We start from the raw sequence: 17,402 nt of genomic DNA on the forward strand, positions 1-17,402 counted from the left end.
TTTCATTATGCGGATCATAAATTTTCTGCGGACCCCTTTTTCACCGGGTCAGTGTTACTAACGGCGCATGTCCAGCATCGGCTCAAAAGGGACCATCTGCGCATATGCCCCAGGTCAAATCAACGCTAAACTTCAGTTGCGATCCAGGTTGCCTAGAGAGCAGCCACGCTCTGATTACTCTCAGAATTTAAATAAATATTTTTGATAATTTTTTCAGGTTTCTTCAGAAATTTAGGTACTAAGAACTTTCTGGCATCATTTTTGCCGATTATGTAAATTTTTCCATAATAAAGTTTTGTAGGAAATTAAATTTAAGAGCTTTTATTAAATTGTCACACTGCCATTTTCGTCGAGGTCTGACAGCTTAGGAAGTTAAGATACTGTTAAAAAGTTAAATATTTGTTAAGTTTTTCTCTAATTCTATTAATTGTTATTCGCTCCTTAAATGAATTTACTTGTTGAGAATCAAATATTTTTTGTTATTTTCTGGTCGGCTCGGTCGATCGTGACGTGCGCTCACCCGCTACCAGGGGAGAGTCTTCAGTCTACCCGCTACCAGGGAGATATCAACGCCTGACTACGCCAAGAAATAATTAAATAAGTCCAGTATAGTCAGCCCCTTATATGAATATTTAGATTTAGTCTTTGCCCCATCCGCGCGTACGTCGCAATAGTTTTGTCAAATTTTTATTTTAAAGAAAACAAATCGGCTTCCGTACGTAGTTTTTTTGTCATCTATTTCCTCGACGCGACAAAATCAAAAGAAATACTCAGGTCTCAATAACGGAAAATTGTAGATGTTTTATCGATAATCTGTACGTAGATATATACAAAATCTTTTGAACAAACAAAGACTTTTTGACAAAAGTTAAGTATCATTTATTTGATGCGCAACAACTTGGTTCAGATTTGAAACTGAATAAAATCTTTCGTCTATGCTTCATGTTAATTGAACCATGTGAGTTAAGAAGAATGAGAAATAAAAGTGTATTGACCCCACGGGTGCATTTACGAGATATAGATGAAAAATTTAAACTTTATTTTCATGTTTAACCTTGTTTTTGTCGCGGAAGGCTTATGTATAATGCCTGTATAAAATTATAATCCATTTCGGTACAGGTTTACACTATTGCCTTATATCTAAGTCTGTTATATAACTATAGATAAAGATAAAACAATGACTTTGGTTGGATATAGTATACATCTTCCAAGATGGTTAAACGTCTTAAAGGAACTAGTTTTATCATTCTCAATTCAAGAAGAATCAAGTTGTTGCTAAATTTAAAGAAGAACCCGTAAAACATTAGTTCAGTGATTGTCGCTACCACTAGACGTGCAATGCATCTCTTTGATAAAGTATTTAAAAACTTCAAGCAATAGTACCAATTCGAGGCTGCAAATGATGACAAAAACGATCTAAAATTGGCTTACATTTTGACAAAAAGTCAATATCACTCTTTGACTAATTTATTTCATATGTGCCTATTTTGATACAAAAATGAGATGTAAACTTAGAAATATCTTAAACGTGGCAGGTTTGCGAATGAAACAAGAAGACATGACACTTCCTATGTATATACATGTTTACCTGATATTTTGTGTCATGACAAACGGTTTTTCTTTAGAATCTTATTTAATGTAAACTTTGATTGAATTGATGGACTTCGCTACATTTATTGAGAGTCAATTTACATCTGACGCATTCATAACTTTACAAGACAGGATGAAAACTGTTAAAGGTATCCATGAGCTGAAACGAGCACGGTGATCCCTATTATGTTCGCTTGTTACCATGTTTAAAGATCATGCGAAGTTTAGATAAATTAAAGTTTAGTTCTGCATTAAATGTCTGTATATTAAGTACACTTTAAACGTCTTATTTTGTAATATAATAATGTTCAACGTTTTCTAATGTCGATTATAATTCTTATAAAAATGACGCGATTTTGTTTACCTAAAGTGTATTTTTACAATTAACAGATTATCCATAATTTCTTATTGAAAGATTATATATACGGAAACTTGAATAATTGCTTAGTGCAATCAATGAAAAATAACGTGTCTCCAATTTTTCGAAAAATGGAATCTTATAACAATCATTTAATCATTTTTACAGCAATTATTTTTGTTTTCATTTTTATTACTGTTAATGTTTTAGGTCTTAGTCATGTAGGCAATTCTAACTTTTTACGTGTGTAACATGACCAGGTCTGTCTGACAAGAAGTGAAAATGAAACACAGAAAAACTCATAATTTATATTCTTACTTTTAAACAGGTCTATCAGAAAAGGTTGGCGTGTCGCAAAGTTTTGTTCAGTTCATTGTGTACAATTTGCGTTTTATTTAATTCAAAATGCTTTATCAGTTACCGCTGTTTAAATAAGCGGAAATAGTAATTTTAGAATATATCCTTATTTAATAGCGTAAAGAGCGTGATAAAGGCAGTCAATCGTTAACAGATTTCACGGACAGAAGTAGTGTTTTAGAAGGAAGGTTTCAATATATGGGAAATGAAGTGCATTTTTTTCTTCATCATTTGCTGTTTTTTAAGACTCGTACAAAGTGGTATGTATTTTTGGTAATGGATGTGTTTTTATAGTATTTTGTACTTCAATAAAAGTATTGTTATATGTATTGCCGGAATCGAAGTCACTTATATATATTTAAACCAAACGAAATGTTTATTTTCGCTTGTATTCTTTTTGAATTTGGTAATCACTGTTCAACAATTGACAATAATAATAAGACGATAATTGTGTACAATATAAATTTTAGTCTTTTTGTCGACAGAAAATAGTTATTTACATTTACTTTATTACTTTAATGTTGTGTTCCGAGAACCTGTTTCCAACTAAAGTTATCAATTGCTTTTTAATCGATAGATACGGAAGATGACGGATACTCTGGTGAGGTAAAAGAATTGTTTCAAGATCTCAAAGACTATAAATCAAACGTCCAAACAGCGGAACAAAAAATGTTGCAATTCTCTGATGAAACCATGGATAGAAAGTATGCAATAGGACTTGTCAACTTATACACACAACTAAGTCCTTTTTACAGAATATTAAACCAGGAAATGCGCAACAACTACACCGTAAAGACTGATATCTGGCAACGATCTGGTGATCTAATTAACAGGGGTATTGACATTCTCGGACCTACGGAGCATAAAATTGTATACAGGGGATGTACAGCACTGAATGAGCGTCCTGAAAAAGGACGTGATTTCAAATTTAACCAGATCACAAGTACCACATTACTTCAAGATTTGGCTAAACAGTTTGGTGACAACGTATGCCAAAAGGGAATTCTCTTTGAGATATCAAATGTGTATGGATTATCGGTTGAAAAGTACTCAGCATTTAAACATGAAAAAGAGGTATTGATAAAATCCTACTATGTCTTCAAAGTAAAGGAAGAACCTCAACAAACAGAAAAGCTTACAATTTACAAACTTGATGGTCAGTCAGAATCTATAAACTCGGGCAATAGAGCACATGCAGAAATTCTAATGCCATGTTCATTTGTTACCGTCTTAGTTCTAACTCTTGGTTTGTAATTTACGAATGAAAATTGGTTTTTCTTTGAATTATAGAAAATACTTTATAATCATTTGACATTTTTAAGAACATTTTGGATATTATTTAAAATCGTAATCAGTTTGCTGCAAATAAGATTTTCACTGTACATTTTTGTATATTAATATGTTATTTCTTTAATAATCTAGTTTCATTTTTTTGTATATGTAACATTTTACTAACTATTTTCATACAATCAACTCTGAGGTAAATTAAAATAAAAACGAAATTTTGATGAACATCAGCTGGGGCAATTAAAACGAAAAAAAAAACATTCAAAAGATAGCGGAGAAATAAACTTAGGAAGGGATTGAAAAATATATGAGCCGTGACATGATATTTCCAACATAGTGGTCAAATGACGTAATCGTAGAAACGCGACGTCAAAGTTGACGCCAACATCTCCTAATGATATAGCACGCGCTTTTCCAATCACCACCATGCAGGTTTAAGGTAACCATAATCTGGTCAAACTTATATGCATATTCTGCCATATTCTATTTTTTTTTAAATTCTTGACCTTAATAAACCAATTTTCTATGGAAATTTATGTCATTACACCAGTACACCCATAACTGTTTTCGTACAGAAACATATGAAATTACACATTCATTCACAACGGCGAAATAACTTCATCCTAAGCATGCCATTGTATACGCGCGACTCATCTGGTACCCCCATGACAGATGAAATATCCGGCATGAGTAAAATTAATGGAAACACCAGTCTGACATGCAAGAAATACTCTGTCAAATCGTTGTAAAAGTTTATGCTTATAAATGAAAGTCTGGGTTTCTATTTAGTGATATAAAACCCATATTACTTAGAGTATATCACATATAGTGTTGTTAACATAGCTTTGTCGATTTTTTGTGGCCTACGTATTAATTTTTCGATTCCGTAAATTTCCTTATAAATGTATTGTGTATCTTGTTCTTTAATCATGTTTCTTGATTCAATGAAAATTGCTGCACTAATATTTTTTTCCATCTCAATTATGACGTTATTCCGCAGTTACACTCATTTGTAAAGTAACAACTGCGCTGATAAACCTTTTCTGTTATGCTTCAACCCCTGTCAGACACTCGCTCAAACGTATTTTAAGACTATAAGAAAGTGAATTACAAGGTAATTTATGAGTTGACAAATCTAATTTCATCTGTTCTTACGACACTTGATATATTGTCCTTGCAACAGGGAACACTTTCAGGGCTTACTGAACGATAATCACATTTATTCTTTCGATTGTTATTTTATTTCCAGTGTCAAGATGTTTTCCAAGTATGTCTCTTTATTTATATATATACATGTAGTAACATCTAGGCGCTGATATACATTATATCAATCAGAATAAACACTTTAATGAAAATAGAATAAGGAAGATATTACATCACGTGTGTATCTTTGCTTTATTTAACGGAAACTAAATAATAAGAGACAACTGTTCTGTTTAGTGGATGAGTGTAAGGACACTTGAAATTGTATAAATCACGTCCTGTTATATATAAAATTAAAGGGAAAAAATAAACTGAAATATTTTGCCTTGTTTTATTATAATATTATTGCTGTTAAACTCGTTTATTGAAAATGCCAGTTTTGGTCACAAGTGGCTCTGAGTATATGACATCTTAAGTTGTTAAAAGAAGCGGGAAATGGATGATATTAAAATGAATATGTTTTTGAAAGAAAGATATTGTGAAGTGAAAAAAGGAAACAATTTACACATTTCATACGGCATATACAATCCACGTAAAATAGTCCCTACTATATTATAATTTTGTCTTGTTTTGTTTTTTCTTTTTGTTGTTTGTTTTTTTATATGCTATGCATACACACAACATCGTGATAAAATATCAACATGTCCAGGTGTGATACGCGCTAGTGAAAAATAATTATCTTATTGTTGGTGTGATATAACATAGCATATCTACCCAAAACAACTAAATATCCTCTACATGTACGCACATTTTTGGGTAAAACGTATATGACTATGTATGTCAATAACGCCGTCCTAAAACCAATCAGATGACACTCGTTTCGACCATTATTCCAGAACAAATTTTCGTAAAGAAAACGAATATTTTCCGAAGCTTGACCAGCATTTTTTCAAAATTTTCTTGAAAATTAGCGCAAAAACCTGGAGCGTGCTGCTTTAAGGAAATTTTGTCATAGTTTTTTTTTAGGCAGTATTTAAATTGTATGTTTATTGAACCTTATATCTTACATGCAATCGATGTGATGTAGATTCCTTGCTTGATCTTGCAAATCACCCCCAACATGTCTTCTTCTGCAGATGTATGAGGGGATGAAATAACCAGAATTAACATGGTTTGACTGACAATCATTACAAACTGCTGCAATGTTTTGCATCATATCAACAATTCAGGTTTCAATATTTTGATATACGTTGTACAGATTTGTTACTTTAATTTATTCCATATTTACGTCTACAGTATAAAATGAACTGAATGAGATAAATGTATATACATGTATATGTTTTTCTTTTCTTCAAAACATTATGTCATTATTTCTATATATCTTCAATCAACGTTGTCAGGATTTAGCAAAACAGACGGGGTGTGGTAATTTAGGAAAACTCCTAACGATTATATATTGTATCCGGATACTGCGTGCTCTAAATTTGCTACCATTTCTTTGGTGTCATAATTGACAAAGACATACGTACTTGTATATGTCTATTCTTGCGACAAGTCGTTACATGTACTTAAGATGGCTTACAATTGACACGGTACTCTTGAACAATAAAACTTTTGCTTCGTCGTTAATAATTTTACGTACTAAGATACAAGTATATAGGAGTATATGTTAAGCAAAACGATGATTCAGTTTATTCACGTAGCATTTTACTGACGTCACCACATCCGTCAAATAAACGACGTCACTTATTCGATTTTAAAATGCGTCGCAATAATGTCATTTTAACTCGATACATATATAAAATGCGTTCAAATGAAGTCATTGTATAGCACGCGACTCATTTGGCACCCACCCCTCATGCCAGATGAAATTTCCGGCATGGGTAAAACTAACAGAAATTCCAGTCTGATATGCTAGAAAAAGGGTTAGTGACATCTTGTCTGGGGTGCATGTAACTTCGAAAGGCGGCAACTTTATCGACTTTTAAGAGAGAATTAATAAACCACAATATTTCATCTTAAATCAACTATCCCATATACACTGTAGCGTAATTGTTGTGAACCCCTTTTCAAAAATTAAAAATGTACTAAATAACTGTGTTGGATGTCGTGAAATAGTCCCTCGCTTCTTCTTGCAATGCAAACAGAATGGTATTTTCAGACATTCATTGATAAATGTCACCTGTCTGTGTTTTTAAAACCTTTATTTCAGGCAATACATCTTTATCAATTTATCATTGTATTATTATTCTTTATTATAGTCTGATCTATACATACATATATAATTAAAACAATATACATACAGTAAATTGTACAGCCATTCTTTTAAGAATTATAACAGACTGTTATAGTTTATAAGAGGGGCAACTCCACAGTCCACATTACAGAAATCTATAATATCTACTGTAGATTAACCTCCCTTATTTACATAATTTTACACCTTTACATGTCAATATAAACATATCATAATATCTCTAAGAGTTAAAGACATTTATAAGTAATACAGCATATTCCAAGCTTAAAATAATTAAAATGTACTAATATTTATATCTACAACATAACTGTAAGAGTAATTACATTAGGGTTGTTAATATTAAAATGGAAGAATGAAATCTCATTACTGTACTAAACCCTAAATGGTTGTCTCCTTATAAATGTTCTTAAATCATCTATACATACTTATTATATTTTGTCTTTATACATTCTAAAAGTTTGGTAACAACCACTGCCCTCAACTTAAAATCTGCCATAAGAAATTTGTTAATAAAATACTGAATTTTGTAAATGTGGCACTATTGCGCATAATAAAAAATGTCTTACAAAATCATATATCACTCATGGTCAGACCATGGATGGACTGGTCAGTGGTGATAAAAAAAAACAGGAAGAAAAAATTTTCTAGTTAGTTTAAAAATACATTTATACAAGTTCTTTTGTTATTAAAATATTCAATTTAGGCAGGGGATGAGACACACACATCATCAACTTCAAGTTTTTTGAAGTTAATAATGTGTATCGTCACCCTCCACCTAAAATGAAGCAATTAAAATATATAGATATTGGTACAAAAAATCTCTTCTAAACAACATAAAGTATTTCGTAGCAAGGATTTTCAGTATATTTGACAATATCATCAATTTGACAAGGGGAAGCAAAGCTTGCGAATAATCATTTTAAGATTAAAACAAATAGCAATTTTTTCAGTAAAGCAATTTTTCAAAATAATTCATTTCGAAATAATAGTTACTGGGGGGAATGCAATAATATGTGCATTCTCAATCTTCCACGCCATTATTACAAAGATAGGACATAACTCTATCCGTTACAAACATTTAAAATCTTTTCGTATATGCCAATCTCCAATTTCTGAATTGGTGCAACACCACAATCTAAAATTTAGGCCAATGCTGAAACTATGGCGATAAGACATAATTTTATTGACATAATGCTTCCTGTTCAAAAATCAACTGATATAACCTTAACTTGTTTTCTACCAAATCACCAGATTTACTAAAATTTTACAATGAACTGATCTTGTCCATTCATCTATCAATACATCCATTGCATTCTTCCCAATTGTATCAACAACAAGATTTTTATTCTGTGGTAATGTACAGTCACTAAAATCTACACAACCAAATTTTATAAAGAGGTTTTTAATCCTAAAATGCCAGTTGCTCCAATTTCAACTTGCAAGGTTATAACAGTATTTTGATATCTTGAAATTTACTCTGTTTGGATCCATATTTGACAATTTACACCAAAAGTTACCAACACATTTCAATTGTTTAACATAAACTGGATCCCAACCCATATCACCGGCTACAACAGAGCTTGGAGTATATTTTCTTGTACCTAAGAAAAATCTCATAGCGCGATTTTACATAGCTTCTATAGAAGAGAATTTCATAGTCCCCCAAATGGCAGCACCATATGCTATAAATGGCCACACCATTGAGTCATAAAGCTTTTTATATAAATGATGAGGCATCCCAACTAAAAGCTAAAATTTTGCTATTAAAAGTTAATTTAAAACACCCAACGCTCTACTAGTAGTCTGTGATACAAATTTGGCAGTAATATTATAATTCAAATGTTCAGTAAGAACCAAGCCAAGATAGACATATTTATCTACAATATCCAATCTAGCATTATCACATGAAAATTGGAAATCTGTCTTACTAGTAGATACGTTTCTAAAATGTACAATATTACTTTTTTTATCATTTATAGTCATCTTATTTTCAATACACCAATTTGATAGGGAATTTAACATTTCTTAGAGGTCACGTTCATTAGAGGCTAATAATACAATATCATCAGCAAAAAGTAAAAGTGACAATTTTTCACCATCTTCTGGGTCAATACCCATTCCCAAAGCCTTGATTTTGATAGCTAAATCATTGATAAAACAATTAAACAATATTGGAGATAAAATACACCCCTGTCTTAAACCAAGATTCACATTGAACCAATCAGAACAATTTTCATTCACTTTCACACAACAAGAAACATTACTATAAATTGGCTGTATAGCATTGTACATCTTTCCTTTAACACCAATATTGTTAAGTTTTTCAAATAATATAGTTTGATTGACACAAACGTAAGCCTTCCTATAATCTATAAAGACTACAAATGTGGATTGTTATATCTTTTTACGTGATTCAATTAAAGAAGAAAGAGATGATATATGATCAACCGTACTACGCTTCTTTCGAAAGTCATTTTGTTCATCTACAATTTTCTCATTTTCATCAAGCCACATTGACAGCCTTTCATTAAGTATAGAACAATACAATTTATACATGTTTGATGATAGATTTATCCCTCTATAATTCAATGGTTGTCGTAGACATGCCACACCAGGCTTAGGTATTGGTTTTAACACACCTTTACCCCAATCTGACGATGTCTTTCCAGATTGATAACATACATTAAAAAGTATATGCAAAAAAGAGATGGCAATATCATTCTTGAACGCTTCATATGGAATATTGTCAAAACCTGGAGCTTTGTTTCTTTTACTTTTTTCAACTGCTTTTATTACCTCTAAAACAGAAATGTTATTTTCAAAAGTACTCTCTGATGTATCATTACTTGGAGTGTAACAAAAATTTGTACATGAATCATCATTCAAAATGTTACTAAAGGTACATTTCCAATGATTTAAAACTTTATAAGTATCATTTTCCATAGACCCATCATCTTTTACATACTCCATGGGTATCTTGTTAATTTTCTTACTAGCTACCCCATTTTTACCTATGCTTTTCCAAAATTTATTGGGATCAGTTTCAACTGATTGAAGTAAATCATGTTGTAATGTAACCCAATATTGACGTTTGCATTTTTGAACAGCTTTATCAAATGTGTTTCGTTAATTACAGTATAAAGTTTTTAAAGCTGATTTATTTGCTCTACCACATGCCGTTACTCATTGTTTCTCATAAAAACAAACATCATTTCACAAATCTGTAAGGCTATCATTCCACCAAGGTTTATATACCCTTCTAGGTTTATTATTCGAGCAACTTACAGACACTGGCTTTTTGTGAGGTATTTTATTATTCATTTCATCTTTAATCAAAGAACATAATGATGTGTAAGCATCATCAATATTTTCTTGTGTTCGGAACTCTTGTTCCAGTGAGCTTACTGTTTCTAAAAGGCTATTACATACTTCACCACAAAAAAGATCTGATGGAATGTTTTTACTTGAAAACTGACATAACTTGCACTCGACAGGACCGGACTCAAAGGAGTCAGATTGTTACAAAGACCATTTTCAAAATTATACAACCAGATTAGTACCGAGTGGTCTGGAACACCTAAATAATCTTGTACACCTGCTGTTTGTACCAATTCACGGGACCGTATAACTGTAAAATCACTGTACATATGTAAAGAATCATGGCCCACCAGACAGTAGTCTACAACAGAAAATCCCTGTGGTCGAAAACAATAAAAATCATTTTCACACAATTTCTACCATTCATAATAGCAAAATTCACATCAACTAAAAAATCAACAAGCATTTCACTATAGTTATTACAAGTATAGTCTACTACATTTCGTACTGGTAAATCATCTATACATTCAATAAAATTAGACAAATTTCCACATCGACCATTAAAATCACCAAAAATACAGATTTCACCTTTATTTTGATATTCATAAATACTAGTAAGTAATTAATCAAAGAAACAATTAGCATCAATGTGTCTAGTCGACGATTTAGGTGGTAAATAACACACACAACAGTAAAAACTATCATTTGTACTTTTGTGATCAAGACAAATCCATAATATACCTTCAAAAGAATTATCAACTATTGAAACATAATAGTCTATTAGTAGTTCTTCTTTGACAAATATTAGAGTTAAAATCATTTTAAAAAGAATTAACGTTCCAAAATCCCATTTTTCATCAACGATGGCCTATCTGATCACGATTCTGTCTTTGTCCTACCTCTATTTTCCCTCTGTTACCGCCCTGTTACTGCCCCTTCTTCCGTACCAAGTACAAAGTAGAGATAATCATAATGAGCTTTTATTTCTATTTAGGTTAAATCCACACTGAATTTAATGTGGAGTGATATTCTAGAAATATGACACCACATCTGCGCCTAAATAAAATTCCTCTCTTTTTTATTCACAGCAAGCACTTGGCAGTATTTATATTTGTAGGTTGTTATTTCGAGATTTTTGAAATGTCCCTTCATGAATATCAGTAGATTCCTTCTACATTTCTGTTCTTCAATTTGGCTATAGGAATTAACATACGCATACTTTGGGCCACTTGTAGGTAATTTTGTTTATTACATGTAAATGATACTTTGAACGAAGATAAGTCAAAATATTAACGAACTCACCGAATTATTGTTTATTCTTTTTTAGTTAATTCAATTTTTTGATGATCTATGAATAAACTGAATTCATCGTTCAAATAAACAAATATAGCAACTAACGATAACACAATAATGTGCACCGGAGCACACCATTTTCATAAGAATAGACGAACTTTACTTTATTCGTTGTGATACAGGAGTTGATATTGTGTATTTAAGAAATGTCATATTAACGTTACCCTGATATCTCATAAAGATTTTGTATATTCTCATGTTTCATTTTACTTTTGGTAATTATGTTGTGCACTTCAATAATTGTTTTGAAATCTAATGTTTAAATCAACTTTTTATAATTCAACCATTCATTGGCATTTGTTCCTCTCAACTGAAGAAGGCATACGGGTCGAGTTAATCGAGACATATGAATATGCAAACTATGTTCAAAATTTGTTCTCCCGCAAAAGCAAATGCAGAAACAACACATGAAGCACACGCAAAATTAAATATAAACCAGAAATATTATGCTCCCAATGAAATGTCATGCATATTTTAGACGAACGTATTATACCTCATTAGCATACGCCCTTCTATATTTAATATGACGTCATCCAGTCCTTAAATCGCACTAGGGCCCGCTATTCAGTCCATAATTCTTAAACAGACTGTTTAAACGACGTGCGAATTTCATGACAACACAAATAGACGATATTGTCAAACTGTCAAAATGGCTTAGCGATGCGCCTCTTTATTGGAGACAGATTTAGAGAAACTCAGCGAATCTAAGGATTCATTTTTTTGCTGCATCGCTTGAAAATAATAAAAAAAACCGACTAGGGTTTGAGGTATTTTTCACACTGAAAATATAAATATAATTATTTGAAATCAAATTATAGTAAGAATGACAGCAGCAAAAGGGATAAAAGGATATATATAAAATTAAAAAAGCAACAAAGTATCATGAGAGTAGCAGTATACAGAATTCCAAAAGAAATACTGAAACAGCAACAAAACGAGATAAATAAAAGTGTATATCAACGAGAAACTACTATTGATCTGTAACATTATACTGTGCATATATGCAGGTTTATGAAGCAGAAGAGAATATAGTAATGATTAAATCATATAAAAAACTACAGAAAAATACTATTATTTTTACTATTCAATAAAAATATAAAGTTTAACATTTTCTAGTATAAAATGCATATGAAGTAACACAGTTTAAAATAAATTACAGAAGATGACTGACATTATAGCGTGAAAATGGTGAAAACAAATACACAAACTTTAATATATTTAATCACTTAGTGTGATAAAAACGAAGATGTACATGTACCCAATTATTATTTCAATTGTTGTAATATAATTAAGCATCTTAAATAATCAAAACTAATTGTCGAAATTTTCAAAACATGTTGCCAAAGAAATAAGATATAAAGATGTTATTTAAAAGCAGCAACAAATCAGATGAAATATGTGCAACAATAAAAAAAATATATATTCATACAAGTCATTTGTACCACATTGTGTATTCTTACTACTACCTTGCCAAGTATGTGGGTGTAGAACATTTAAAGAGATTTCTGCCTCTCCAAAATGCATTTCAATCATGTTTTGTTGGAGAGATTTATCGAACTATACAGTTCCAACAGCAATATGGATATTCATCTGTTGATGCATATTTTCCAAGCCCTTCTTTCACATCAAAAGTATTTGAATTAAAGTGTTCTCTAAAGACCTTATCAACAGGATCTAAATCATTAACTCGAACAAGATAAACAAAATAAAAATAAACAAAATATTAAATCTACATTTGATGCGGCTGCTTTCAATAACTTTGTACTTCTCTGGGCTTCTTCCATCGATATACTCATCCATAAATGTGTTTACTTATTCTTGATTTCATATCCAAGGCTGTCCCCTTTGAAACATCTAAGCCAGCTTCGCTAGGTACAATGATTCGTTTATTTGGTAATTTTTCTTTCACGCTCTCCTGAACTATTTCCAATTTAGCAAATCCCCCAACATGTAATAACGTATCGATTTCCCTGAATTCGTTCTCTTCCAAACATTTTATAAGATGTTTGCTGAATTTGTGATCGAATCCAGAAATAATATTTTCACAGTGTTTACATCAACATCCTGCTTATTTTACAAATGATTACAAATGTACTGATAATACGTGTTGAGCAAGAGGTTCTCGATTTTTTCTCTTTTTTTTTTTCTTTTCATGTTTTCGAAAGTGAAGCTGCTAACCTAAATGTAGTTTTGTCTTCTTTTATATTTATAGGTCTCTTTTTATTTCAAATTCCTTCAACATATCAAGAAATCACCACTGTTGTTTTCTCTTAAAGCTTGAAAAACGCATCTACCAAGCAATTCTCAAAGGAATATTAAATACTTCATCAATATGAGTTCCATCCCATGCACCGCCACTAAAACGGACGATTTCAATTAGGTCTTCCAACATACTCATAATGATAACAGTTAAATCAACAGTGCCACATGAAAACGTGTTTTCATTTTCATTAATATCATTCAGGGTCATTCTTATTTCTCAGTATATATCCATCATAAGACTACACACATGTTTATCAATAATCATAAAGATATGCAGCGTCAGCATCAGAATTTAAAGAAAATCTCTGAATATCCTTTTTACAATCTGCGTATAAAGAAGTTTAACTGACATATAATCAAATACATGTTTGTTATTTAACATTTATATATTTAAAGCCAGATATTTACAATTATTAGATGTTGGAAGAAGATAAAATGTAATCGTCAACTATTTATTTACAGCACTTATTTTATTTAGACCTTTTCTATTCTTAGTGTTTGATTTCCTTAAACTGCAATTAAAGCATGATATTTTTTAATCATTACTGTTTAAGTAAACATGTATAGGTCAATGGTCTGACCATGAGTGATATATGATTTTGAAAGACATTTTTAATGCGCAATAGTGCCACATTTACAAAATCCAGTATTTTATTAACAAATTTCGTATGGCAGATTTTAAGTTGAGGTCAGTGGTTGTTATCAAACTTTTAGAATGTATAAAGACAAAATATAATAAGTATGTATAGATGATTTTAGTACATTTATGAGGAGACATCCGTTTAGGGATTAGTACAATAATGATATTCCATTCTTCCAATTTAATATTAACAACCCTAATGTCATTACTCATACAGATAATTATGTTGTAGGTATAAATATATGAACAATTTAATTATCTTAAGTATAACATTCAATGCTTGAAATATGCTGTTTTACTTGTAAATGTTTTAGAGATATTATGATGTGTTTATACTGACATGTAAATGTGTATAATTATGTAAATAAGGGAGGTAAATCTACAGTTGATATTATAGATATCTGTAATATGGACTGTGGAGTTGCCCCTCTTATAAACGCCTGTTATAATTCTTAAAAGAATGGCTATACATTTTACTGTATGTATATTGTTTTAATTGTATATAAATGTAAAGACCAGACTATAATAAAAAAAATAAGTAAATTTGTAAATAGAAAATTAGCAGTTGAAAAAAAACTTTACGGTTGATATACAAACATTAAAAATTCAATAAACAAGCTTAATTGTATATAATAGAAAAAAGCAAGGAGAAGAGATAAAGGCTTTTTGGAAATTTTTGTCTATTTAGTCAATTTTCTTAGGTGTATAAAAAGATTTATCCTACAATTACAGAAGTTATCCAATGTATAATTCTCAAAGGCAGTATAATCTGTTTAAAATAACTTTTTGTTCTAAACCCAACAGTGTGCTCATTTTGTTTTTTTAAAGCGTGTTAAAATTCTAAAATCGCATTCGTGCCCGTATTACAGGTACTGTTTAAATCATTCCACATCAAACGAAGAATTAAGTGTCGTTATATCCACAAAACTTGTCATCACACTCAGGTAAAATGCAGACCATCTTAAAGGACATTGAAAACGTCTGCAGATGTTTTTAAATTCAAAAGTTTATCATATCATGTTTAAATGTTGAATTCTGCTCAAGCCGGTGTTAGTGTGCGTGGACGTATGTTTGCACTGTACAATTCCGTCCAAACCGAGCCTGACAATGTCTAATATTTATAAAATTACAAACGAATAGTACAATCTCGTGTTTAACAATCTGATTATATTTATCACAAAATTGCATTCATTTAACCCATTTCAGCATGATCATTTAATGGAGCATTTTGTTAATAATGGCCGTTTTCATTGGAAATCATCCTGTCACAAGTTCCAATTGCTATGAAACGGCGCCGAAAATGTGATCATTTTCATAAACATTTTTCTAACCGAAACAAGTGTTTGGGTCTACATAGGGCATGTTTTCACAATTTGAGGCCTCAAGGGGGTTGAAAGGACATGAAACGACATCTTTATAAAGTAATGGGTTAAATGTCCTGTGCTTTAAATCGGCTTTTAAAGATTATTTTAAGATGTGTAACTGAAAATAATAACGGTAAGAATTAAACATTACAGATATTTATTTGTTTATTCAAACTTGCTAAACAGCTGTATCGTACTAGTAGCTTAGTGATTTAAGTTTTTGAATATTACTGTTTTCTGATGTCAGGTATAGAATCATTTTAAACCTCCTAAAGTAATACCAATCTTTATGATTGTTTCTTCAGCAAGATCAGCGTATTTATCTTTTGCTTGATATTCAAATGAATCGAAAACCTTTTCAGGTGTAATGAGACTTGTTGTTGGGGCCTGAAAATATATTTGTGAAAATCTGGAATGTCACACAACTTGCAAACATTGAATAGTTGCAGGTCCCGTTTGTCAAACAGGCTCCTGTTATCTATTTTAATTAGATAAACATTTTTTTATTTATTGATATTTCTTCGTTTAGGAAGAACACACAATATCTTATGACACGAAAATATAACGTTGAAAACCATATTAAACATCGGCAGCATTTCCTTAATTTTAGATAAAACATCATGAACGATTTGCAAGCATAAAAAACGTAAAATAGCTTAGACATGTTTTTTTATCATTGGTTAAGGACTATGTTTTTCCCTTTTCTCTGCTATAATTACGACCACTTTTACAAAAACTTTAAAATTTTCATACATTTTTCTACTGACCGAGCTTTTGACATGACATTTATTTCGTGACAGTTTTATTTCTTTAAAATTCATTATCAGCATGTTTGGCAAAGCAGCTTGATCATAAGTTTCACAGACATCAAACACCAGTTATTTCTTTAGAACAAGTCTTATATCCACTGGTTTAACGTTCAATCATTTATTTATACAAGGATCGCTTGCTGTCGAGCTAAACTTTGGCGTAACAGTGTAGGTTCGTCAATAATAAACTTATTCCGCTGACTATAAACAGTAATTTGAGTAAATGACAAAAATGATATTTCATTCAAGTAGCCGTATAACTAAAACATTTGTTTAGAAATCGTTTACGTACTCGCCCACTGCTGTTTACTTCATGCAATTATCTTAATTTATATGTTAATACTATGGCAATGTATATATACACTTACATTGGACTGATTATATACTAGGCATTGCTAGACTTGCCAAAAGTAAATTCTGTTTGCTTTAATTTATACACAATTGATGTGTGTTATATAACCGAAACTATTTTGTTTTGCTTAACTCTGCTGATTTGATCTTAAGAAAAAATGTTCTCACATTCTTCAAGTATAAAGCTTCGGTGTTTGTGACTTTCAAAACCTTACCAGTCCCAAGTCATGTTCCAACTGATAATCTTTAACATCGGATTATTAAGTACAACCAACTTTCTTTATAGTTATTAATGTAATTTAAAATCTTTTTCCAT

General features: G+C 31.0%; 1 protein-coding gene across 1 annotated transcript; it reads left to right on the top strand.

Moving 5' to 3' along the window:
* Window positions 1-2,405: 2,405 nt before the first annotated feature.
* Window positions 2,406-5,307, top strand: LOC132759046 (uncharacterized). Its single transcript, XM_060750769.1, has 2 exons — window positions 2,406-2,565; window positions 2,883-5,307. The coding sequence occupies exons 1-2, from the start codon at window positions 2,511-2,513 to the stop codon at window positions 3,557-3,559; spliced, it is 732 nt and encodes a 243-aa protein (XP_060606752.1). The 5' UTR covers window positions 2,406-2,510; the 3' UTR covers window positions 3,560-5,307.
* The last annotated feature ends 12,095 nt before the right edge of the window (window positions 5,308-17,402 follow it).

The sequence above is a fragment of the Ruditapes philippinarum genome, unplaced genomic scaffold (assembly GCF_026571515.1).
Source record: "Ruditapes philippinarum isolate M1 unplaced genomic scaffold, ASM2657151v2 ctg2658_1_1_1_1, whole genome shotgun sequence".
In the NCBI taxonomy this organism is placed as follows: Eukaryota; Metazoa; Mollusca; class Bivalvia; order Venerida; family Veneridae; genus Ruditapes; species Ruditapes philippinarum.